Here is a 26,922-nt window from a genome sequence, read left to right as displayed (position 1 = left end):
TCGTTAACGGGAACACCGATGGTACTGACCGCAGTCGGTAAAATCGGTATTGATTTTATTTCAATTAATAAATCAATTCGGCAGTAGAATATTAATAAATTACCAAGTTTCTGTAATTAATTCGCGAACTTTTATAATTGCAACGCAAAGCTGAAATTACAGGCAACATTCTTATATTACTTTCGTGCATAATTTGATGTTAATTAATTTGTTATTAATAATTATTTTACGGCGTGTTCGAACTAATGCCGTACATGGTAATAGTTTTTCATTAATTACTATCTTTTACGCAATTAATTTATGAAACTTCATGCACGCATTACAAAAACAATGTTCTTGCGCATCTTCTCATATCACTTTTCATCACATTTTACTTCTCGTTTAGTTCAGAATTAATTATTTCAATGAGCCATCATGGCGGTCGTTCTTACGAAATCACGTATGCCGTTAAGTCATTAATTATCAGAAATTAATTAGTATCAAATTATACACGAAAATAACATAAGAATGTTGCTCAGAGTTTCAGCTTTCCGAAGCATCTATAAAAGTTCATAAATTAATTACAGAATTTTTGTAATTAATGATTTTTCACTGCCGAGTATATCCTATCCTTTTCTAACCGCTTACTGTCCTTGTCTACCACGTGACCAGACCACGTGACCAGCGCTTCGTCGACCTCCTTGCCTATTCTATATTCCTATTGCTTTTCTGCCCGCTGAGTCCAAAATCATAGATGGCGCTGATCACTGTCGGTAAAAATGGTTAATGATTTTATCTCAATTAATTAATAAAATTTATATATAAAAGAAAATAAATAAATTACCAAGTTTCTGTAATTATTACGTGAACTTTCACAGTTGCGCTGCAAAGTTGGAGTTATTATACACCTGTTTTTACCAATAACGCATAAAGTATATTTGAGTAAAAATATTTAAATAACCCAATTCAATAAATAATAAACTATTTGAAATAATAATTTCGACTCATTTTTTCCAGAAGTTTCTGCTCTCTCATTCGCTCTTAATAACGATTCCATTTCGATGTTCACTCTCACAAGGAGAGTGTCAGTACTTCGGGTCACCGATTTAATCGAAACTTTGTAGGTTTGTAGATTTCGTCATGCAGTCCAAGAATATATACCATAATACCCGCCACTATTCAATAGTTTTTGAGATATTTACGATTAAAGTTTCAAAGTTTTATTACTTCTTTAACTACAGATTTATTTCCATTGGTTTTAACCATTTAATCTAAATTAAATCTTAAAACTATTTAATCGTAAATATCTTAAAAATTATTAAATAAATCTGTAGTTACCCAAGTGATAAAACTATTTAATCGTAAATATCTTAAAAATTATTAAATAAATCTGTAGTTACCCAAGTGATAAAACTATTTAATCGTAAATATCTTAAAAATTATTAAGTAGTGACGGGTATAATATATTCTTGAACTGCATGACGAAATCTACAAACCTACAAAGTTTCAATTAAATCGGTGACCCGAAGGACTTGCACTCTCCTTATAAACCGATTAAAAAATAAGTCGAATTAAAATCTGATTATGCACAGCTGATGTATGGACACGAGTATTTCAGTGGTATCCATTTTCATTCGAATTCTGGCGTGGTATCGAGCAGTGACCTCGGTTGAGGAAGAGTAGTTACGTCCCTACCAGTTGTCTGACGCTAATTTAAATAAACACGGTCGACCACACGACGTTAAGCACACGTGTCAACACGTTTTCCAACGATATCCGCAGTATGTAGCCAAAATATTTACTAAACCTAGTCCCCCTGTTCAAATTTCCCGGAAAACTCTCTTCCCATCGATCCAGATCTATCGCGGCTTGTGCTCTGCCGATGGAAAAGTGACAGTCGGCCAATAATGAATTGCGAAACGTGCACCGTCGCATGAATTATTCATCCATAGCAGCGAAGCTTTAACCCGTGATTGCTAGACCACTTAGCCGATATCTTATCTCCGACCACGTTGTATCGCCATTTTCCTCGCGAAGACGCTTAAAAAGCCCTCTGTTCGTGCGAGTATTTTAAAAATAAGATACTCTTTGCGTTACATCGATCTCGTCACGCATTGCAACTCTTCGGGGTTTGTATTTTTATTTATATTCCGACAAATCGGGGAGAAAAGGGTGAAAATGAACGAAGCGAAGAGGTATTATTAACCAAAGATTCGAGATTAACCCTTTGCGCTGGAGAGGCGCCTTTCAGTTGCCATTTGATAAAATTTCGAAGCTGGATATTTATTAATATGTGAAATTTCAGGTAACGTAACGGTGTAAGAGGTATCGAAATCAAATAATTCTACGTGTTAATTATCATACGATTTCTTATTCCTGCTCAGAAAAATATCGTCAACCTTGTAACAGAAAATCTTTGAACTCCTATCCTTCTTTGGCCAAAAAATCGTCGAGTGCAAAGGGTTAATTGCCATACGACTTGCTATTCACTGTTCAGAAAAATATCGTCAGCTTTGCAACAGAAAATCTTTGAACTTCTGTTCTTCTTTAGCCAAAAAATCGCCGAGTGCAAAGGGCTAATCGTCGGTATTTTTCGTGCCAATGTTTGCCGATTTTTGCATCAATCTTGGGTTAAGTTTCAGCAAGATCGGTGGTTGAACCGGTGAATTTCGAATTGTGAGCTTCGAGATGGAAATAAACTCTCGATCGTGGGAACTTTGAGACTGAAAATAACACGACTGGTCGGACGATCGGTGGATGGAAAAGTGGAAACTCTCGAGGAAAATATGGCAAAAAGAAATATTAACTCTTTGCATTCGAGAGACGAGCCTAAGCCACCATTTAATCAAATTCCAAAGATGGATGTTAATTAATATATAAAATTTAAAAATAAAATGAAATAAAATAATTCTGAGTATTAATTTGTATCCGACTTCTTATTTATTGTTTTTAAAATATCATCGACTTTATAGCAGAGAGTCTTGGAATTGCTGAATCTCTGTAACGAAAAGATCTCCGAGTGCAAAGAGTTAACACTAGAATTACGAAAATGACTATCAAAATGATTTGTTTTGAATTTTCTATCTTTGCAGTTGCTGAGAGTATGCAGTCGTTTATGGCAAAATTCACCCTTTGCACTCGACGATTTTTTGGCTAGAGAGTAGTATAAATTCAAGGATTCTCTATTAAAAAACTGACGATATTATTTTGAGCAGTAAATAAAGAATTGTATAATAATAGAATTGTAGAATTATTTGATTTCGATACATTGCACACTGTTACGTCACGTTAAATTTCATATATTAATTAATATCGATCTTCCAAATTTTATGAAATGGTCACTGAAGCTCATCTCTCGAGTGCAAAGGGTTAAATACTGATTCTTATTCGACTGTGATGGTAATTACGTATGCTCTCTTACTATCAACGTGCCGCTTCGATCATCACCGATAACGTATATAAAATTCAGGTACTCATTGCACAGCAGCAGTTCAGATTTTTTAATTTTTTAACAAAAGAAGATTTTCAAAGAGAAATGCGAGGTGGAAAACGTAAACAAAATTTTTAATGCAAATTTTGGAAATGCTCCTTTAGTCGTGGTAATTAGGTTACCATTAACGTGGTAATTTATGCACGCGATGTATATCTCAAGCGTGTTATATTATGTGCTAAAAAAAAGAAAATAAAAATAAAATAAAAATAAAAAAGAAACGAAGAAGGAAATGGATATATTACGGAATTATACACTTGCCTGTTGGACCGAGTCCAGGAAATTTTTCGTCTGACGTAGATCGCCACCTGCAAGCTCTTGATTGAGTGCGCGGGCGTCGGCCGCGTCCGCGAGACACGACAGCGTCTCACGGATCTGGTCCAACTTCTGTCCCAGGGCCTCCATTTCGCCGTGCAACGGGGCACTAGCGTCCGGGCCCACGTCCGACCCGATCTGCACCACCAGGCCCTGAAGCTCCACTAACCGCTCCTTGTGCTCCGCCATCGTTTTCTCGCAATTCTGTGGAACATTCGAAAATCAGTTACCTTCGCCATTTTTAGGATCGAGGATGCGGAAAGGAAAGACAGGGGACTCCTTTCTTCCTTTGGTGAACTTGGCAGAGGTTTTGAAAAGGTTTCGAAAAGAAATTCGAATCGAAGCGAAGGAACGAAATCGAACGATTCGAATAAAACGAATTGGAATGATTGAATGCTGAATGATTCGATATTTGGTATTCGATGCGCTCGGTTCATTTGAGTTGTTCGATTGCTTTCGAATTGCTCGATTTATTTGAACCGTGCGATTCCTTTTCGAATTATTCGATTTCTTTTGAATCACTCGATTTGTTTCAACTGTGATATTTTCTTCGAAATATTCGATTACTTTTGAACTGTTTGATTTATTTGAACCGTGCGATTCCTTTTCGAATTATTCGATTTCTTTCGAGTTACTCCATTTGTTTCAATTGTGATATTTTCTTCGAAATATTCGATTTCTTTTGAATAGTTCGATTTATCTAAACCGTGCGATTCCTTTTCGAATTATTCGGTTTCTTTCGAGTTGTTCGATTTATGTGAACCGTGCGATTCCTTTTCGGATTATTCGGTTTCTTTCGAATCATTCGATTTATTTGAACTATGCTATTTTCTCCGAAAGATTCGACTTCTTTCGCACTGCTCGATTTATTTGAACCGTGCGATTTCTTTTCGGATTATTCGATTTCTTTCGAATCACTCGATTTATTTGAACTATGCTATTTTCTTCGAAATATTCGATTTCTTTCGAACTGTTCGATTTCCTTCGAACTGCTAGATTTATTCGAAACATGCCATTCTTCACGAATTATTCGATTCCTTTCGAACTACTCGAATACTTTCGAACTCCTCTCTGACATCACACTGGTGACTTATTTTGACTGATCCGGGTAAGGTTGACGTTTGAATGGAAACGTAACCTGGAGCTGCGCTTATGAATATTCGATGCTTTCGTTTGAGTTGCAAATCTTTTTCCTGTTATCTCTGTACAAATACAGTATGCTGGAAAAATAGGCCTCTACAATCGTAGAACTTTTATCTTATACGAATATTCGACGAGATGAATGCAAATAGAAATATATCACCTCTAATTTGTCGTTATCATCTAACCTCAATTCCTCCAGGAACCTTCGCTTACTCGTTAATATGAACAACGACAGAATTATTCCAACGTGATAGAAAATGCAACGGAGAAAGCAGCTGCGTCGAATATTTATCGTACACTTAGATTTCCACTGCTTCCGCGAATTAATCTTTCATCGATATTCCTATCGCAGTAATTCGCAAATCTCGGACGAGCCACTAAATTTATAGACGTCCGTTTTTCAATTATTATTATTACAAATAAAAATCTCGCTCGCGTTTTCCTTCCCTAACCTCGTTTCGCTGACACGCAAGCATTTAAAAATTAAAAGCGAACATCTGCGAATTTTCAGATTCGTTCGGGCTTCGCGAATTTCTATTGACAAGGAGAGTGCAAGTCCTTCGGGTCATAGATTTAGTTGAAACTTTACAGGTTTGTGGATTTAATTATCCAGTTCAAGAAAATGTACCATTATAAGGGCAACTACTTTGTTTTTGACTAACTTGTTTTTGAGATATTTATGATTAGAGTTTTATTATTGCCCCAATTACAGATTTATTTCGAATATTTATCAAGTGCCCCAAGTGGCCCAATGGCGATATTAAAAAATTTCGCTTAGCTTTCTTCGCAAAGAATTGCAAGCGCCATTACGAAGATCGGTTTTCCTTTTTCTTTGTTTTCAGAAGAATTGGGCCCGAATGCTAAAGACTGCGCACGTGCAATGTTACCACCTTTTTCTCACATGACACCAATATGGTGCCATCGGACGGCATAGTGATAACCCTTTGCACTCGGCGATCTTTTCGTTGCAGAAACATAGTAATTCGAAGATTTCGTGCCACAAAATCGACGATATTTTCAAAATAAATTGATAAATAAGAGGTGCAAATTAATTGTAAGACGTAGAATTATTTTACCTAGATATTCCACGCTTGGGCAATTTTAAATTCGAGATTTTAACCCTTTGCACTCGAGAGGTGAGCTTCAGTCGCCATTTCATAAAATTTGGAAGATCGATATTAATTAATATATCAAACTGAATATAATGTTGATCGAGTTTTTAATATTGAAATTAAAATTATCCACGTGTAATATATAGTTAAATATATTGTACGAAAATAATAACAAATTCATTTTAGATACTTTTAAATATATAGAAATCTAGCTTAATTCTATAGAATCTTATAATAGTAGTATGTATTATATATTATAATGAAATATGTTTATATATTTACATCATTTAACCCTTTGCACTCGAGAGATGAGCTTCAGTGACCATTTCATAAAATTTGGAATATCGATATTAATTAATATATGAAATTTAACGTAACGTAACAGTGTGCGAGGTATCGAAATCAAATAATTCTACAATTCTATTATTATACAATTCTTTATTTACTGCTCAAAAAAGTATCGTCAGTTTTTTAGTAGAGAATCTTTGAATTTCTACTTTCCTCTATCCAAAAAGTCGTAGGGCTAATTAACAACAAAGCAAAGGGTTAATTAACAACGATCTTTAGATTCTGATTAAATCTCTCTCGAGGGCAAAGGGTTAATAACTAAATTATATTTCCAACTAGTATTCCCTATTATATTCCCCAGTGTCGTATCAATCGCGAATAATACAACACTCTTCTCAGACATCCTATCCATCCTTCTCACTCCTTCTAGCAACCCCTACGAGTCTTCTAACTTCACGACTCCACCTTTTAAATACCCTGCATACCACCATAACAGAAAGTAGTCGCATTGCTTACGATCGACTTTATCTAAACTCGACTGGTCTTTTCGAGTTAGCTGTAATTGAAAACACGACGATTAAAGTGTTTTCGTTCCTAGCTGTTATCGTGGATTCGTGGACGCACCGAAATCTCGTTAAATACGCGTTAAAGATAGCGGTATCGACTTTGTGCAGTGAAAATAGACTTTGTTGCTGGAAAAACGGAGCTCGCCGCCATAGACTGTCCGACTGCGACGCTTTTCGCTCGAAATTCGAATTTCCTTCGCGATTCCAGACTGTCGGGGATACGTAAACGCCGGGGTTCGTGAATGACGCGCGCAGAAATGAATGGCACGAGCGAATGAATGAGAAACAGAGGGAGAGACCTCGTAGGAAAAAAGGGACAGAACGACTACAAATGACAGATGGTGAAATGGATGCGATTCGATCGAATTTCCGCTCGTGATTTTCTCCATTTGCACGTTCCGGTTTTGCCAGACGCACGCTCGAATTCGCGTGTTACTTTTAGCACCAAAATTCACGGAGGGCTTGAAACCACTTCTAGATGCTTCTCCCTCGCAGTCGTTGAAAATTCCGGAAAATACTGACTTTTATTCGCGTGTCGAATTAGCTCAGGTGAGTATCTAATCTATTAATAGTAAACCTATCAGGATTAAATGGTGGATTTTAAATTTTTATTTAAAAATTTCACATTCACTGTCACTTTGAGAGTCACTTTGCTTTCTCGATTTTTCTTTTGATAATATCTTTTAATAATTCAATATCTCCTCCTATACTTATTTTATTTTTTCGACTACCTGTCATTTGACTGGTCATCGTAGGTCTAGTGCTTTGTGGTAAATTCCCACCAATTTTGTGTAAAAGAGAGTGTATTCGTGTTTCATAAAATATCAATTTCCTGCAATTGCCTGATTTAAAAAGTTCCAGAATTTTTGACCAATTTTTGCTCATAAAAGGTAATTCGATGCTTAAGGAGTGTTTACAATTAATCGATTGTCAATTACAGGCAGTTTCCTGACTTCTCTCAAATATCCTGAGTAAGTGTACTTATATATTTTTATTGTAGCTGTTGTTTATTTTAATTATTATTATGCATGAATATAATATTCAGATACAGGGTGGATAATTTCAACTTCTACGATATCTCGGTGCACGTTTTACCAGTCACGACTGTTATTGCCTTCACTCCGAGAATCACACCGACAATAGGAAGTGCATACTCGATATTGTTCGACGCGAACGTCACGAATGCATGTTCCGATAAGAATGCCGGTGCAGCAGCGGATGCAAACTACAATTTGCTAGATTAGCCCACAGTGTCGTGTACAAAGACTCCGCAGAAATTCTATTCCAGTTCGTTGCATCACACGTGTACCGGATTATACGGTTCTGGCGCAAAATTACCTCACGTATCGAACACGACGCATGTATCGACGATGGAAAAACCGAATCACGAAATAAATCAGGGTAAAAGTAGCGACGCTATGTAAACAAAGAAACGAAGGTTCTATTCCGGTTCTTTGCATCACACGTGCGCATAGATCGGACATAAAATTATCTCGCGTTTCGAACGCGGTATGTCGACGGTGGGAGGGAAATAGGTATCACAACGGCGGAGCGGAGTCAATCCGGGTAAAAGCACCATTGCTGTGTAAATAAAGAGGAATTCTATTCTAGATCATTGCATCACACGTGCACCGATCACGCAAGCCTCGCGAAATTATTGTATCTATCGCGCGTTTCAGGTGTGACATCAACGATGATAGAAAAAGATCGCGAACTAAACTTATTGTCACTGTATAAATAAAAAGGGAGGGAAACTCGATTATATTTTGTGGTATCACACGTGCATGAGTCACAAAATTATAATACCATGTGTTTTAAATATTCTTCATCAATGATTATCAAAAAAGGGATCACGAATAAAAGTTATTGTTATTATATGAATAAAACAAGTGGAAAAGTCGATTATATTTTGTGGTATCACACGTGCATGAGTGACAAAATTATAATACCACGTGTCTCAAATATAGATCATCAATGATAATAAAAAAAAGGATCACGAATAAAAATTATTATTATTATATAAATAAAACAAGAGGAAAAGTCGATTATATTTTGTGGTATCACACGTGCATGAGTCACAAAATTATAATACCACGTGTCTCAAATATAGATCATCAATGATAATAAGAAAAGGGATCACGAATAAAAATGATTGTTATTATATGAACAATAACAAGTGAAAAAGCCGATTATATTTTGTGGTATCACACGTGCATGAGTGACAAAATTATAATACCACGTGTTTTAAATATTCTTCATCAATGATAATAAAAAGAGGGATCACGAATAAGAATTATTTTTATTACATGAATAAAACAAGAGGAAAAGTCGATTATAGTTTGCGGTATCACACGTGAATGAGTCACAAAATTATAATACCGCGTGTGTCAAATATAGATCATCAATGACGACAAAGAAAAGGGACCACAAGCTAAAATTATTGTCATTATATAAATAAAAAAGGAGAAATATTCTATTCTAGTTTATCCTGTCACACGTGCATGAATCACAAAGTGATAAAACCGCGTGTTTCAAATATAACACGAACGATGACAAAAAGAAAAAAAATCACAAAAGTAGATCGAAATAAATCCAAAGAAAACCAGTCACTGCATAAACAAAACGAGAAAAATTCTATTTTAATCGATCTTATCACACGTTCTCGAATACGACATCACCGATGATTAAAAAAAAAGAAAGTCACAATTAGAAATCGAAATAAATCCAAGGAAAATTACTGCCGCAACATATATAAGAAAACAGGAATTTCTATTCTAGCTCATCGCATCACACGTGCACGAAACACGAAATTACAACACCGCGTGTTCCAAATATAACATCACCACATGTATACAAAAGAAAAAAGAAATTTCAAAGATGGGTCGAGATAATTTCACGCAAAACCACCAAACCACCGTCACTACACCAAAATCAAAGAGAAAAGAGAGAAGAAAATAGTACTTCACTTTATCGCATGACACGTGCGCGGGTGACGCAGCTCTGATGCACACTTATCTCACGCTCTGAACCGAGAGCATCGTGGACGACGCAAAGGGAGACGCGAATCTCAATTCTGTAACAAACTAAACTCGTCCGAACCTTCACGACTCGCCGGTCACTTGACGCAAAAATAAAATAGGAAAAAAAAGAAGCGAGGGATAAGGAGCTAAAATCGATAGCCCGCGCGTACTCGCGCGAGAAGAAAGGACGCCCTATTCCGGAACCCTCGCGACTCCGATATCGCAGAATCCCCGGCCCCGTACCTTTATCTCTTCAGGCGTGCACATGCTTGACAATTTAGGTCACCGTTCATCGTTCCTATTTTTCACGTCGCGTCACGCACGTTCTACCCGAGGAAGGACGCACCGACGGCAGACGGAGCAGAGGCAGATCTGGCACGTGTCGTCCCGACTCGGGGCACATGCCACGAATTTTCGATTAACCGGAAACTGGCCACGGTCGACGGCCACCGACGTCGGTGCGCGCATAATCGCGCGGTTGGTGCTTGCGAAACGTGTTTACGAGCGGATTGTGCACGCTTATCGGTCGCGGCGAGAAATGAAAAAGCGGCGAGGAACGCGAGCCGAGCGATGGTATAGAAACAAGCGTCCCGACGCTCTGGACCACACTGGCGTCCCCGTCTCCGGGGATCGATGCGCATACCCCGACTCGAGTGGGGAGACAGTCCGTTGCCCCGTATTTCAACGACCTACCCTCGCAGCCACGTTTCGGCGGACTTGCGTAGGGTGAATCGTGGCTTCTACGTGCAGTTTTGCTGGACTAGGCGTGGTGGGGACGATGACACTACCCCGTGGCTGCCATTCAATGCACCGTGTATTGCGCTTTGTCCCACCATTTTTACGCGATTAGGCCAGTTGCGTTGCTTTCGTCCTTTTCACCGTATTCCACGCTCGCGAGACGTCCATCTGCATACGCGTGTGCCTGTGCCTCGTGTGTTCGTGTATCGTACTTGTAAACGTATGTGTGTCGCGTGTTTGTGTACGTTATATGTTTGCATACGTGCGAGTGTGTCTATCGCGTGTTTGTGTACGCGCGAGAGTGTGTACACTGTATGTTTGTGTATGAATGCGTACATGTATGCGTGTATTTGTATGCGTCGTGTGTTTTGAGTGTACGTCTGCTTCTTGTAATTTACTATATCAGGTTTATACACACATTCTTCTGTTCGTCTTGACAATATAAGGAACGTCGTGTCTTCAAGAAAATTGCGCAATCGAATTTAACGCTGATAGATGGAAAATTAATATTCGAAGCTCGACAGCGACATACTGGAAATGAAAATATGATACGCAGCTTTCTTCCTTGTAATCACAGATGAATAGCGTGTATATAATGACTATAATTAAAGTGACACGATAAAGATAGACAAGTATCCGTGATTACGTTTCCATATACATGAAAATTCGCATACTGCGCGTACAGTAATATACTGTAACAGTATATGCATCGCAGTAATTGAAACGATAAGATGAAAATAAACAAATATATCCATGTTCCTATTAACTGAGAGAAATAAAAAGTCCGAGGCCATTTTGACTGGTTCGATAATCCATAATGTTAAAGGGCAGATGATAACTCTGACGATAGTTCCCAGTTTTTACCACGATTTTGATTTCGTGAGATGGTTCGTAACACACGTACAAAATGATTCGAATCCAGGCAGAAAGGTACGAATAGTAGTTGATAAGTGTTTGACCCGAAGTACCTAGCAATGAGTCACATCTCGTTAACGATGGCACAAATTTCAGGTACGAAGGTACTCCTGTTGTGTGTTAAATGACACAAATGTACCGCACTTGGAGGAGATTATACCCAAAAATAAATACATTTCCTCGAATCTTTTGCGTCATTTAATGCCTTCAACCGCGTACTTATCAGCTGTCCCTCGTATAAAATAGTCGCGATTAAAAAGAGTGCGCTGTAGAGACATGTCAGGCTCGACAGGTGAACAAGAGCTGATCAATTTTCGCAGATACGAAATTCACGGCTTATCTGCGGTCGACAGACAGTTTGTCCTGTTCGACAGTGTGTACAAACGTTACCGTGTATCGATAATGAACATTATGTCATCGATGTAGAACGAGATAGCGATAATAGCCGATACCGTTGTAAGTTTCCAGGCTTTCACCGATATGTTCCCCAAAATAAGGCTATGCTAGACGAGGATACCATTGCTCGTGGAGGATCTACGAAGGGAACCAAAGGAAACCGTGAAGGACGTTCGATGATCTTCCAACACGTTTGCTTACCTAACCCAATATCGTAAGACTGACTAATCTCGTTACGTTTGCCATAGCAATTCGTAATACAGGGATTGCTCTTGGCGGCTACTATCGTTACCGGTAATTCATCGGAGCCCACGCATGAGTCATAGTGCAATCGGCTTACCGAATCGGTTGGAACACAATAGGGTCCCTAGGGTTCAGAAACCGCGAACGAAAGCAGTAGAAATTTTGGAGGCGTAATCCGACGGTAACGGCAAATTCGATGACTCGAACGCTAAATTTAGAGCCACGGAAACTTTCCACTTTCGTCCTATTCTTTCTCTTTTTCCTCTAATTTCCAGCTCGTAGTGTATTTTTATTTTCGAGATAACGCCGTATCTCGTTGTTGACGAGTAAAGTTCGGGGCGAAAGAATCGAGTATTTGACCGATTGACCGGTCAAACAACCGGTCAACTAGTCAGTCAGGTGTAGGAGAGATTCGGAAATAGAGATTCGCGGTTTACCTTGATGTGTTTGACGGCCTCTTCGGGTGGCAGGTCAGCGACGTTGTCCATATGCGTGTCCACCCAGGCCTGAACCGCGGCACTCGAGTCTTTGTACTGTTGCCACAATCTGCACGCGTGCTGATACTTGGTGCAAAGGGCATCTAATTCGGCCCTGGTGTCCTCCCAGGCCTGTACGGCCTCATTTACCGCCGCTTCGACCTTCTCGCGGACCTCTGCAGAGCAACCCTCCCGCAGAGGTTCGGCAGCCTCTCGTAATTCGCCAATGAGAACGTCTAGCGCGCCCAAATTACCGCTGAGACCCTGCAAATCGAGATAATTTATTTTTTCATACAGGTGTATTCGTGTATGCATCTTCCCGCGTGTTTGACAGGTGTCGAGCAAAGTCGATGCGAGATTTATGGGGGAATTTTCTAATAAGCGATTTGCGCAGAAACTGACTCGAAAAATTTACCAAAAGTTAGGTAATATATTTTTTATTTCTTCTTTATCGCGATGTCTTTCATTTTACCTCTTGCATTGGCGAACATCTAGAAATTAATCTCGAGATAAATGAAATTCTTGGTGTCGTTCCAATTAACGAAATTATCTCCTGATCTTTTCCTTTGTCTCTCCTATAAAATTTCGACGTATATTTGCAAGTTGTCAAAAAATTTGAGAAAGTTTGAATATCGATCAGATAAAAGGATCATGGAAAATCTTATATGTAGATAAATCGTCTTCGTTCGTATGATTTTACCCTCGCTTGCTCTTACTCTCCAATTTTCCTTGTTACATACCGAATTTAATACCGAATTCTGTGTATACGTCTGTATACACGTCCAAATAATTTGACGAAATCCCAAGAAAATGAACGAAAAAATTCAGCTAAAGGGAAAAGAGTATTCCTGTCACGCGTAGACCAATTTGTCTTTAATTAGCGATCAATTTCCGAGAAGAATTCGTCGATACGAGGCGAAGGATTATTAGATTCCCGTGCCTTTGTGTTTTATCGAGCTCGATACACCTATCAATTAAGCCCATTTGATGGAGCTCGTTTAATCGGTTTGCTTATCCGCGTTCCTCTGTACGGCTCGCAGGAACGAACTTTTCTGTGGCTTCTTTTATCGGACCCGGGGGGGTTCAATGGAACTTTAATTGATTTTGCACGACCGATTACCCGCCTCTTCGTCCACTCTTATTACGCCTTGTTGCGATGGTATCACTCGCTATTCCGATTTCCATATGTTAACATATCAGAAACACGAGCGAGCGTAACGCGTTAGGTCTATGATTTCATCGTATATATTTTATCGTATATACCCGCCTACTAACATAAACATTCTAACCGTGGAAAATACATTTTGCACGCGTTTCATGGTTATTACTAATCATTATAATTATCTGTGACGCAGGTTTCGCGATATTTTGCGTCGATACGAGCAGGTTCGCCTTTACTCCTTTCCATCATATGAGATCGCGTCGTGGTTGCATAATGTGGGAGTAACGGGAGGAAAAACCGGGAAACTTCGGACATTGTTCCATTGTTTAGTCGACACGATTAACAGAAGGATCAATGGATCACTTGCTTCGTGATCTTACGGTTAATTGCGACCGTCATGGTCGTTAACCTTTGAAAAAGCTATCCTAATTCCCTTCTCCTACGCGTGGTCGAATTTGCATATTCCCTCGGATATTTTTCGGATATTCAGCGAGTAAACGGAATTATTTAATTTCGCGTACGAGATGGGTAAAAGAAGAAGAGAAGAAGATCGGAGAGTTTCTGTTCCTTTCGCTGAGTGATCTCACGGATAGCTATAATCGTCATGGCCGCTACGTCCAGAGACGTTCGAGGAGCTATTCCTAATTCTCTTCCTCGTGCACGTGTCCGAATTAGCATATTTTATTCCCTTGGATAGGTTCTTCAGAATTTACCGAGCAAACAGCACAGTCACATACGCTTTGTTTCGAGATACTAAACGATCCGTGCATCGAATATATCATAAATCGCGAGCTGGGTAAACGGAATCGAGTTTTCCACCATTTCTCCGAAGATAGAATTCAAAGCGCGATTAAAATAAAAATTATTCCATTCAAATTTTTGAATCCCCCTAATTCGTCGCGTAAAAGGAAGAAGAAAAAGATTCGTTTCTCTGCGAATTCAAGTGGATTCCCCAGAGAAACTCTGACCCGAGTACTCGTATTTCTCGAACGCGAAGAATGCCAGTTAGCACGATATTCGCACGATCGTGGGACATGGCTGATCCGTAAGGTTCGAGCGTACACCGTCGGTGTTACTCAAAGAATGCCTGCGCACGTCGGTTTTCCTTAAATACGTACTATAAATAATTTTGAGTCACGAGACCGAGCACGTTTCGAGACGCGGGGTCTCGAATTCGGTCAGAGCGTGGTTGGACTAATTTTGTGTCATGTACTCGAGTTCGTTCACCTGGCCGAGGGTTTTCCGGCGAAACCGTAAGCGGAAATCGAATCGCGTTCAGTGCGTTCCTAGCCGGCGAAACTCGCGCTCCTCTGTAATGCTTTCGTCCCCGATACCGTGCAGCCATTCCGTTCAATTTTCTGCCAACGTTGTTCGCCGCGAAATTCGTCGAAACTTCCACCGGTGACTCGAACGAGCTCGAGTTACCCCGAGTTCCGTTCAGGTCTCGACTCCAAGTCTGTACAACGAAGAAATTTATTCCGATTTAGCAGCTCCAACGATTCTTCCGAGCCTCTGTCAGAGGAACTTCGAGTTTTTGGAGTTTTTGGAGTTTTTTGGAGATTTTTGGAGTTTTTTTTGGAGTTTTTGAAGTTATTGGAGTTTTTGGAGTTTTTTGGAGATTTTTGGAGTTTTTTTTGGAGTTTTTGAAGTTATTGGAGTTTTTGAAGTTATTGGAGTTATTGGAGTTATTGGAGTTATTGGAGTTTTTGGAGTTTTTGGAGCTTCTCGGAGGAGCTTTCATGAATCGGTTTTACGGCGATCGGTTTTGAATCGGGAAATAGGAAAGCAAATCTCGGGCGGAGGACGAGTATGCGGAAAGTTGTGCAACGCGCGATTAATCGGGATAATCGAGGCCTGTGCTCGTCTATTTCAAGCCGACGAGTGGCACGCAGGCGACGATGCACTTGTCGATTGCAACGAGGCTGATCGGTCGATTTTTCATCAGCCGGAAGTCACTAAATACATCGAGCGCTCTCTGTTCGGAATAGTGGGCGCGGAATCGCGATAAGTAACGGAACAGGAAGTTGCGGCTGGCCTGGAGCTTCCGCTTTACGTGCTGATATAGTCGTTGAGACTGAAATTCCTCGAGTGTCTCGCGAGAGGGCTAAAAATACATCGGCCGAATAATTATTGCGAAATGAAAACGATATTTTTCCGGCGTTTCGTTTACGATGACTCATCCGTTGGAAATAGCGGGCACGGAATTGCAATAATTAATGCGGTGCGAAACTGCAGTTGACCCAGAGCTTCCGGTTTACGTTTCAACGCAGCCGTTGAGCATGAAATTCCCCGGACATCGCGGAGGCGTTAAAAATATATTAGAGAAATAATTATTGCGAGATGTCAACGACAATTTTCGATCACTTTATTCGATGCAACGAGCGCGGAATTGCGAAACTGCAGTTTCCCGAGCTTCCGTTCTTTGCTTTAACACAGTCGTGTTGAAATTCCTCGAGCATCGCGAAAGCGTTAAAAATATATTTCTCGAATAATTATTGCAGGATGTATAAAGTAATTTTACGACACTTCGTTTGCATATATCTCCCCGTCTGTAAATGCGATTATTCACGGAAGAAGAAGCTGCGGCTAGCCAGGGCTTCCGCCTTACATGCCGATACCGTCGTTCATGTTGAAATTCCTCGAAAGTCCGTGTTAAAAGTATCCCGATGAAACGAATAATTATTGCAAAAAGTAAACAACGATTTTACCGATATCTTATTTCGAACACCGCAACGGAATACCGATATATTTCTGTCACATTTCCTTACTCAAAGCAGCCAATTCGTATTAAACGCAGACTGGAATACCGATTGCGCGCGGAATAATAAAACGAGGCATATGAAAGCACGATTATTCTTGGTTCCCGGTGTCTAGGCTCGGAGTCGCGTTCGCAGAGACGCGACGGAAAATGCCACCTAAAAATGTAACGAAAAATTTGAAAAGACGATAAAAGATGGTACGTGAAGGCAATCGTAAACATCGATTCCCTCGCGGACTAAGTAAACCGGTGCTTTTCCACGTGGCATAGTTTACATACCGTATCATATGCGTCATACGTACTAGTCGTCGTGCTCGTGCGTGTCATCCCGCGTAATTATATCAATGTGGATTAACGAGCGTCTGCTACATGCTCGCTTTTTTCCATTTATTTCGATATGCGTCCCGTTCATTGCGATGCACGTTGTGTTCATTACGCTGCCACTAACGGGAGTATTGCACTCCTGCGTTATTTCCACGTCTGCGCTGCCATTTTCTCCGATCTTCCGACCGATCCTTTCGGCCGACCTTTCGTGATTTACTCGATATTAAATATTTCAGTTCGACCAACCGATAATCGAATATCAATTTTAATTCTTCGACTAATCGAATATTTTTAGTTCATTTATGTCTCATCATTTTTTAATTCGCGTTGTTATTAAATACTCGCGATTGTTCGACGAGTATCATAACTCGGTATAAAGAAATGAAACTACAAATTTTAGTTTCTCCCTGCGTATCAAATATTTTCATTTATTTTATTTCTCTCCGATAAATTTTCAATTCGCGTCGTTATTAAATATCTCAGCTCGACGAGTATCACGGTATAAAGGAATTGAACTATTTATTTTAATTTCTCTCTTCGTATCGAATATAATTTATTTTATTTCCTTTTTCCCGACGCTTTTCGCGAAATTATAAATTACGATAAATGCAAATGAGCAAACGTCTAATGACTTGGTTCTGTCTTTTTATCAAGGACGATCCATTTGAACCTGTTACTGATTACGATTATTACATTTAGTCGAGCGATAACCGTGGAATTTTAATTTTACGTCAGTTTAAACGAATGTAACGCTGTTCAAACGTGACTAATCGTTATTCAAAGAATTTATCTAGGATAAACGATACCCTGTTTTCTCCAAATTAAAACTGACTATACCTCGGGCACGGTTGTTGTCTATACGGCCCTTTTAAAACGAGTCATTTGTTATTGCAGGTTTGTATACATGTCCCTCGACCAGGCTTCGGGATTATGTGTATAACGAATTGCGACCCACGGTACACCGAGGAGAAACAAAATTCGAGGTTTCCCAGTGTTTTACTTTTATTCTTCGTTCTTACGCACGCGTGTACACAGATATCGATATAAATGGTCAAAAGGCGGCGAAAGAAATAAATAAACAAACAGTGTTTACACGCGCGAAAATAATACTCGAGACGTGTTTATCGCGTGTTCTAACGCTGACACACAGTTTAATCCGATTCGCCTTGGAACTTAGCGGATGGTCTCGATGACGGTTCAAATGTTCGTCATTTATGAATATTCAGTGCTTACTTCCGATCAGCCGATTCGATTATGCCGAGCGCCGACATGCTCGACCGTTCTCCGAGATCGTCTGCGTCGATCGTTTCCTCGATTTTCCACGTGTATCGCGTTACCACGGTCCGTCATTCTTCATTTCACGAGCGCCGTCGAAACTGCGGCGCACGAGTCTTTCGCGAGGTGGACAGAACGAGGGAAACAGCGTTGCAAAGTAGAAAAGCACTGGACTCCTGTCACTACTCGCGGACCGTCGATATCGCGGTGGGTAATGGACGAATGAGATCGTTGTAATACGTGCGAGATGTTGTCGCGTCGACGGAACTCGTGCTACTGATACGCGACCCCCGATAACGCTGGCTGTATCCCACGGCGCGCATGCGCGTCGCTCGAACCGCGCTACTTCCCTCGCACGTGGTGAAGGTTATCGCGGAGGAAAGTGCGTCTTCCGGTAAAAGCGTAGATTGATCGACAAACTGCGACGCACAGGTGCATCCGTGCAGAAGTTTCGCTTCGTTAAATAAACTCTTGAAATCTATAACGGTTACCGGGAGTATGCCGCAGCAGTTTTAACAGCAGTTCGAGAATACTTTTTATCCCCTACGCGGGTCGTGATCAGAGAAGGGTTAGGTTAGAAAAAGCGCGGACGAGTATATACGAACGTATATTATGGCGTTCTTCGGACGCGTAGAGAATATGAATTTTTTGGAATATTTATACGGTCGAGTGTTGTCTATAGAAGAGCAGAGGTAGTTTCTTCGATTGCAAACGATTGAAAGTGTCGAGGGCGCGCGAAAGCAGGCCGGTCGATATCATTGGGTTAGTTATTCAAACTTCTGCAAGTTTTAACGCATTCCGAGGCTCGGCACTTTCAAGGAATGTTGGAGTACACGAGCACGGGCGTGTATCGTAAATCTTGGATGCCTCGAATCGTTTCATCGGCATCGTGCATCGACTCGCGGTTAAATTAGAATTCTTGCTTGATTAACGAAAATTAGCTCGCGTGACGTAAGAACACGTCAAGGTATGTACCGGGTGAGTGCATATGTATTATCGCCTCTAGAATCGAGCGGAAAAATTGAAACTTACCTCTAGCCTTTCGGTGGCTTTCAGTAGCCTGTCATAATTCACGGGTCCCTGTACGGTTAACAGCTCCATCATGTAGTCTGCTTCTTGCACCGACTGCTGCACCATCTCTAGCTGCTTCTCGAACCTTCTCCACAAGGAGAGTCTGCTCTTCAGCAACGTTGTCAATCGAGAGCATCTAGCCTCCAGATCGGTGTGGGCGTCTTGGAGATTAGAAATGTCTCGTTCAACGCTGACCGGAGAGACCGAGACTCTCATTATGGTGGGTAGGGTATGCAAGAGCTGTCTCAGACCCATGATATCCTGCCACAAAATGGCGAGTTCGTCAGCCACGGTTTGACACCGATCCACAGCAGCTGCGACCACGTCGCTGCCCTGACGCTCGCTTCCCTCGCATTGGTCCAATATAAATGATTGCCGTTGATGAGCTTTCCTAACGCGGCTAAGGCCACGCTCGATGGTCTGAAGCTTCTCCCTCAGCAGCTGAGCTGCGTCCAGTTCCTCGCTGATCTGACACTCTATTCTGCGAGCCGAGGACAACAGGACACCAACCTTCTCGCTTTCCGCCACGGGAAGTAGACCCAGACGACCTAGCTCGTCTTGGATCAGGCAGATCCTATCAAACAGGACGGTCAGACGCTCGATGTAGAGGTCCAGCTCTTCCTCGGTCTTCAGAACGCCGTGGAAACTGTCGATGGTCATTCGTAGTTCGTTCAGTTCCCTCTCGAGCAGTTTCAGCTTCTCGTTCGACGAGATCTCCTCGGAGGAGATGTTTTGGGTGAAGTGCTCCTGGATGTTGTCGATCTGCTGGCTCACGTTGTTCCAGCGATCCTGGATCTCGCTGTGGAACTGTCTTTGCAACATTTCGTCCGACAGGGGAATTATTTTCAGAGCCTGCTCGAAGCTGTTGTTGGCTGTCTCTAGTATGTTGCTGTGCACCTCGTACTGGGCTTTCAGCTCCTGGGGAGATAGGAACAACGATGAAGATGATAAAGTTTATAGAGACGACTTTGATTTCGTGGATGGTTAAACGTTTTTCGAATTACTTACACAGAATTGACGTATGTGACCCACGGAAGGCTCACGGAAGGTGCTCAGTTCCCTTTCCACAGTCGTCATCCAGTTTTCCAGTCGGTCCATCAGTATTTCCTGGTTGCACCAGTTTTCTTTGAACGCCAGCAGTTTCCCCAACGACGACTCCACGTTATCTTGAAGCTTCACGATCACGTCTAGAGCTTCTCCGTAACGATCCACGGGATCTTCGATGTTCACCAGCTCTTGGAGGCTGCGAGCCACGTTCAGAAGTTGAATAAGCCGAGCGTGATGGGTGGCGACGTCCGTAGCCAGAGACTGGAAGAAAAAATATTTGCAATATTCGTCTCTGGGTAGAAATGAAAGCCGATACGTGCGAAATATCCAATATCCGACACTGTTACGTAAATAGCAGCTCGAGTTAATTCGCAAAAATCGAAAATAGACACGAGATTCTATCTGTACCTGTTCTCCCGCGAGGAGCAACTCACCTGATACAGAGAGATGTATTGGTCGTAGTCAGACGACGTCACCGTCTGGAGATCAGGTACTCGTTGATGAGCAACCTGAAGCCATCCTCTCTCCTCTTTCACTCCTTGCTCCAGCAGAATCCACCTGGACGCAGCCAGAGCCATTTGCTGGGTCCTGAACGCAGCCTTGTCTAACAGGGATATAGCCCTGCTGTGCAGCTCTTCGTGAAGGTCCGAGTACTCCGTTCTCGTCTTGGGATTTAAGTTGCTCTCCAATGACTCTAGTATCGTTCGACAGTGATTCAGGTTGACGAAGAACTTCCTGTGCTTCTGCATCTCCTCCTGCAGGTGTTCCAGACTCATCACCGAGATAGGACTCTCTAACAAATTCTTGGCGATTTCGGTGATCTGTGCAAACTCTTGCAGAGTTCGTTCGTACTCCTCGACCAGGGCCTGCAGTTGCAGAAGGCGTTCACGTTCCATGCATATCCTGTGGCTGATTACTTTCGTCTTCTCGTGAGCCACGTAGGTCTCTTCCGGGATGTGCTCCTCGGGATAGTCGCACAGCAATTCGTGGGAAATGGAGAGCAGCTTGGTAGTGTTCATCATGTTCGTTTGGTTCGTTTCCTCCACCATGTCCAGTATCTTCAGCTTCGCGCTTGTCACTATGTCGAACGTGTTGATGTCATTCAGCTCGGTCAGTTGTCCCTCGATTGACCTGTTACAGCTAAAAGAAAGTTAAAGATTTGTCTCTAAATACACGACGCAGTACGTCGTTGAATTCGTCCCATCTCAGAAACTCCTTAGCGAGGTACTTGTTTCTGTCATCGGTCGCATCTTCGATCATGTTGACTTGATGCATCAGAGCATCGAGACACCTCTGCAGGTTGTTGCGATCCTCTTCCGGATAGTCCATCTCTACCAATTTCCAGATATTATTCAGTTCCACGATATCCTTTCTCACATTCGTCACTTCCTCCTCTAGCTCGACGTTGGTGTTGTAGTTGCTAGAGAGCGGATACTCTTTGCTCAAGAAAATTCTGTACTCGATGGTCTCCAACCAAGTGGAAATCGTGTCCACGATGACAACCAGAGTCTCTTCGACTGCGGCTGCATCTTTCTCTTGAACAGCGTCCCTCAGCTTGGACAATGACTTCGTCACGTCGGCAGCTCGTTCTTCGGCCAGCCTTTCGTTCGCCACTTGGTCCAGATGAGCGATGTGAAGGATATTCCCGAAATGACTCGGCTCTTTAGCATTTTGAAGACTCTGCATTCGATAACAGATCGCCTTGGTCGTTTGACTGCAAGGGGTGATTTGATGTCGAGGGTCTTGTTCGGCAGTCTCAGCCAGCAGGAAAGCCTCTAGGGTCGGGTCTTTCTGAGCAGCGTCGGGATGAGGCAATTCCGAGGAAGATTGTTCCAGTTTCTTACTCAGATCTTTGTTGATGTCTGCGAAAGTTTGAATTTTCAGTTGCTCTTCTTCCTGCAGAACCGAGTCTACAGGAGAAACTGGTTCCTCGGTAGTGTCCATAGGTTCCGGCGAAGGCATGTGTGCAAATACTGGCGCCTGTTGAGCTTGTGATTCCAAAGGCAAGGTTAGTTTCTCTTTATCTACAGCCCAGACGTCTTGAGTGTCTTTAATGGCCACGGGCTCCATCGCCATAGCGAATGGCGTACTGGTACTAGCCTGCATACCTTCGTCAACCTCGTCTACTCTCTCTTCGAATAAGACTTTAGATTCCTTCTGTCGAACATCGTCCTCTTGAGGACTTCTTTCCAGCCGACTAGGCTCGTCAGGTGGAGTCTTCTCTTTGCCTATGTTCCTCTTAGCAACGTCGGAGTAATAGTATTTTGGAGACACGTCTCGCGATTCTACAGGTTGTCCAAATATGGATTCCAGGTCTTTCTCACCTGCTGCGGAAATTTCGATGGTCCTGTGTTTCCTCTTCCGTTTCTGTCTCTTTATCACGTTGCTGTCCTCTACCTTCTTCGCGGAACTCAGATCCTCGGTAATAGTCGTGTCCTGCGAACTGTCTGTCAATTTACTGGTACTGTCAGTGGTGTCACTAGTGGGCACTTCAATGGTTGTTTGCAAACGTATTTTAAAATCGGCATCAGTGGTCGTAGTATCCTCTACCGAAGTCACCACTGACTCCTCGGTCTCTGACTTGGGTTCTACTCCCTCAGAGGTGCCTTGTAAATATTCATCCTGCACTTCCGTTACTTCCCGTTGAGGTTCCTCCAGAATAGACGGCGCTGTCACCTCCTCGCTGCTCAACGTATCCAAATGTTCCTTAGTTTCTTGTACTTGTACATCAGGTGCTACTGGAATTTGTGTAAGCTTGAGAGGCGTTTCTACGTCTGCGACCATCTCGTCCAACGTGGCCTCTATCACGTTACCTTTTTCGTCCTTAACTACAACGTCTTTTGCTTCCTCGGCGATTTGGAATACCCCACTTGTCTGCTGAGAAGTCGTCACCAGTGACGGTTTCTCCTCTTCGATGCTCGTTTGCTCGGCATCTTCGCGAGTTTCGGGAATGATCTGTACACTTTCTTCCACTTGTTCCACTAAATCGCTTGACTTTATTTGAACCGAGCTGTCCAAGGTCTCTATCTTCTCCGGCGTGACAGTCTGAGACTGTTCGTCCATAGACTCTTTAACTTCCTCTAAACTGGTCTGAGCGGATAACTCGCAAACGTCGACTTTGTCTGGTGCAAATGTAACTGGACTTGTCTGCGAGGATAACTCGCAAACGTCGACTTTATCCGGAGCAAAAATCACTGGAGTGGTCTGAGCAGAAAGCTCGCAAACTTCCACTTTGTCCGGAGCAAAGATAATTGGACTGGTCTGCGAGGATAACTCGCAAACGTCGACTTTATCCGGAGCAAAGGTCACTGGAGTGGTCTGAGCAGATAGTTCGCAAACTTCCACTTTGTCCGGAGCAAAGGTCACTGGAGTGGTCTGAGCAGATAGTTCGCAAACTTCGACTTTGTCCGGAGCAAAGGTCACTGGAGTGGTCTGAGCAGATAGTTCGCAAACCTCGACTTTGTCCGGAGCAAAGGTCACTGGAGTGGTCTGAGCAGATAGTTCGCAAACTTCTACTTTGTCCGGAGCAAAGGTTACTGGAGTGGTCTGAGCAGATAGTTCGCAAACTTCTACTTTGTCCGGAGCAAAGCTAACTGGACTGGTCTGTGAAGACAACTCGCAAACGTCGACTTTATCCGGAGCAAAGGACACTGGAGTGGTTTGAGCAGATAATTCGCAAACTTCTACTTTGTCCGAAGCAAAGGAAACTGGACTGGTCTGAGCAGAGAGCTCGCAAACTTCGACTTTCTTTGGAGCAAAAGTTACTGGACTGGTCTGAGCAGATAGCTCGCAAACTTCGACTTTCTCTGGAGCAAAGGAAACTGGACTGGTCTGAGCAGATAGCTCGCAAACTTCTACTTTGTCCGGAGCAAAGGAAACTGGACTGGTCTGAGCAGATAGCTCGCAAACCTCTACTTTGTCCGGTGCGAAGGTAACTGGACTGGTCTGCGAGGATAACTCGCAAACATCGACTTTGTCCGGAGCAAAGATAACTGGACTGGTCTGCATCATGATTTCCACAGTTGGTTCTGGTAGAATCGTCTGTGACTCGGTTTCCAGAGTTTTAGCCTGTCGTGGACTCTGCTTTGGAGTTGTCTGGGTCTCTACCACTTGGACAGTCGGTTTTTCTATCAAGTCTGCTTGGATATTGAAGTCTAACGTGGCCTTTTCTGGGCTAGCCGGTTTACTAGTCTGTGCCTCTGTCTCTGTGGTTTTGGGTTCTTCGGGAGTTACCGTCTGAACTGCTATCCCGGTTAGAACTTTCTCGGTCGGTGTTGGCGAAGTCTGTTGTTCAACGGCTATCACGACTTTCTCTGCGGTCTGAGTTTCCATCTCCAACAACGGGGCCGTAGGCGATGTCTGCGTTTCGATGGAAACCACGTCTGTGGCTGTAGTTTGAACTTGTATCTCCTCTGTGTCAACTGGGACCACGGTTGTTTCAATATAGTCCTTCACTGGGCTAGTTTGAACTGCGTATTCCTCCATTTTCACAACAGGAGCTTCCATCGTCTGAGTACTTATTTCTCCTATGTCAGGAGCTTGCTCCGTGCTAGTTTGCTCACCAAAGTCCGAGACGGATAACGGAGACGTCTGCATTTCGGTGTGCTGTTGAGTAATCGGTTTCTCAGCTTGAGGCTTTTCCTCGGGAACAGTTTGCATGCCGAAGTCGAAAGCTGGCAATGGAGACGTCTGCATCTCTGCGTGAACTTCTTCCACTTTGGTCGTCTCGGGTTGGATCACTTCTTCCACTTTGGTCGTCTCGGGTTGGATCACTTCTTCCACTTTGGTCGTCTCGGGTTGGATCACTTCTTCCACTTTGGTCGACTCGGGTTGGATCAATTCTTCCACTTTGGTCGACTCGGGTTGGATCAATTCTTCCACTTTGGTCGACTCGGGTTGGATCACTTCTTCCACTTTGGTCGACTCCGGTTGGATCACTTCTTCCACTTTGGTCGACTCCGGTTGGATCATTTCTTCCACTTTGGTCGACTCCGGTTGGATCACTTCTTCCACTTTGGTCGACTCGGGTTGGGTCACTTCTTCCATTATGGTCGCCTGGGGTTGGGTTATTTCTTCCACTTTGGTCACTTCTTCGAGCGAAATTTGCGGCGAAGTCTGCACTTCTTCGTGAACGTCCTCGATTTTCGGTACCTCGGTCTCTTCCAACAAATACGGCGATGTCTGAACGCAAATTTCCGACACTTCCTCCTGCTTCGGAGACGTAGTGGCAACGGCGACGTTGAACTCTCGAGGAACGGTCTGAGTGTCTGCCTCTGTCAGCGTGGCGGTCGGAGCGGTTTTCTCTTTACTGACGTCAATGTCTTCCCGTTTCTTTTTCTTCTTTTTCTTCTTCGTGGCCTTGGCGTCCTCGCTCTCCGTCGGTGCCAGGTCGTCCGTGAATTCCCCTTCATCGGTGGTAGTCTTCGGGAATTCGGTCTGCTCTTCCTCTTTGGAGCTTCGTATTCTCTGCTTCTTCTTCTTCCTTCTTTTCGTTTTCGTCACGCTCTCGTCATCCGGCGTCGTGGTCGACACCATTGTTCGGTCACCCTCGTAACCGTCTTCTCCGTTCGACGTCTCGTCTTTCAAGGAGAGCTCGAGCTGCCTGGATCTCAGCATCTCGGTGATGTCAGGCTGCGGCGTTTCGCTGATGTGTTTAGAAGAGTCGGACAGAGCCACGTCGATCTCTATCGAATCCGCGATGTTGGACACGAAGGAAATGCTCGACTTGGTCTCCATGGAGAATATCGGTGATCCAATTTCCGCGACCTTCTTGTCCAACTCTATGATGGTTTCCGATTCGGGTTCCATCGCGGGTTCGGTCTGGCACTCGTCTTCTTTCTCCGACGTGATGATGTCGTCGGAGGTCTCTTCCTTCTCGGAGGTGATGACGGATTTGTCGGTCTCCTCTTTCTCAGACGTGATGACGGACCTGTCAGTTTCTTCCTTCTCTAAAACGATGACTACCGATTTGTCCGTTTCTTCTTTCTCCGACGTAACCACTGACTTGTCCACAGTGACCACTCTAGGTTCTGCCAGTGGTGGAGACGTTTGGATGATCTTGTCGTGGATCACCGACGTGGTCTCCTTGTCTGCCGGCAGGCTTATGTCCACGTCTTCCTTCACCATTCGATAAGGAGCCGCCTCTGGCTCAGCTTGACTCTTCACCGACACCGTTGGCTGCATCTCTTCTCCCTCCTTCCTCACGGCCAGAGATATCTCCACTTTGTGGAAGATCGGCTTGTACTCCGGCTTCAAAGCTTCGTCCATGTAATCGTCCACGGAGTAATCGATCTCCGGGATGAAGGAGTTCTTCACGATCTGCTGCTTGATGTTGATCGGTACGACTTCCCGTTCCTCCGGCTTCTTGCTCTCGAACGGCCTCGAAGTTTCAACAACCGCCTCTTCGATCCGCGCAGGTCGTTCTTCTGAAACGTGAACTGTCTTTTGACCTTCCGTCGACGCGGATTTGATCGACGGTGCTTCCTTTGCTGGCATTTCGATCGAAGGCTTTCTGCCAAGTACATCTACGGTGCCTCTAGTGTCATGGTGCTTTTCTACATCTACCGTGCGACCTTCTAGCTCGATACCGGGTGTTGCGACGCTC

General features: G+C 42.9%; 1 protein-coding gene across 1 annotated transcript in view; it reads right to left on the bottom strand.

The window, feature by feature from the left end:
* LOC108555007 (titin-like) overlaps positions 1 to 26,922 on the bottom strand; it is a 66,234-nt gene that overhangs the window by 15,256 nt on the left and 24,056 nt on the right. Inside the window, 6 exon segments of the mRNA XM_017910481.1 lie at positions 3,731 to 3,988; positions 12,643 to 12,945; positions 19,233 to 20,189; positions 20,280 to 20,579; positions 20,753 to 21,453; positions 21,488 to 26,920. Of these exon segments, the coding sequence (XP_017765970.1) occupies positions 3,731 to 3,988; positions 12,643 to 12,945; positions 19,233 to 20,189; positions 20,280 to 20,579; positions 20,753 to 21,453; positions 21,488 to 26,920 (7,952 nt within the window).

This window comes from Eufriesea mexicana, unplaced genomic scaffold (genome assembly GCF_001483705.2).
Source record: "Eufriesea mexicana isolate 0111107269 unplaced genomic scaffold, ASM148370v2 scaffold106, whole genome shotgun sequence".
Taxonomy (NCBI): domain Eukaryota; kingdom Metazoa; phylum Arthropoda; class Insecta; order Hymenoptera; family Apidae; genus Eufriesea; species Eufriesea mexicana.
This window is presented reverse-complemented; position numbering and strand designations above follow the sequence as displayed.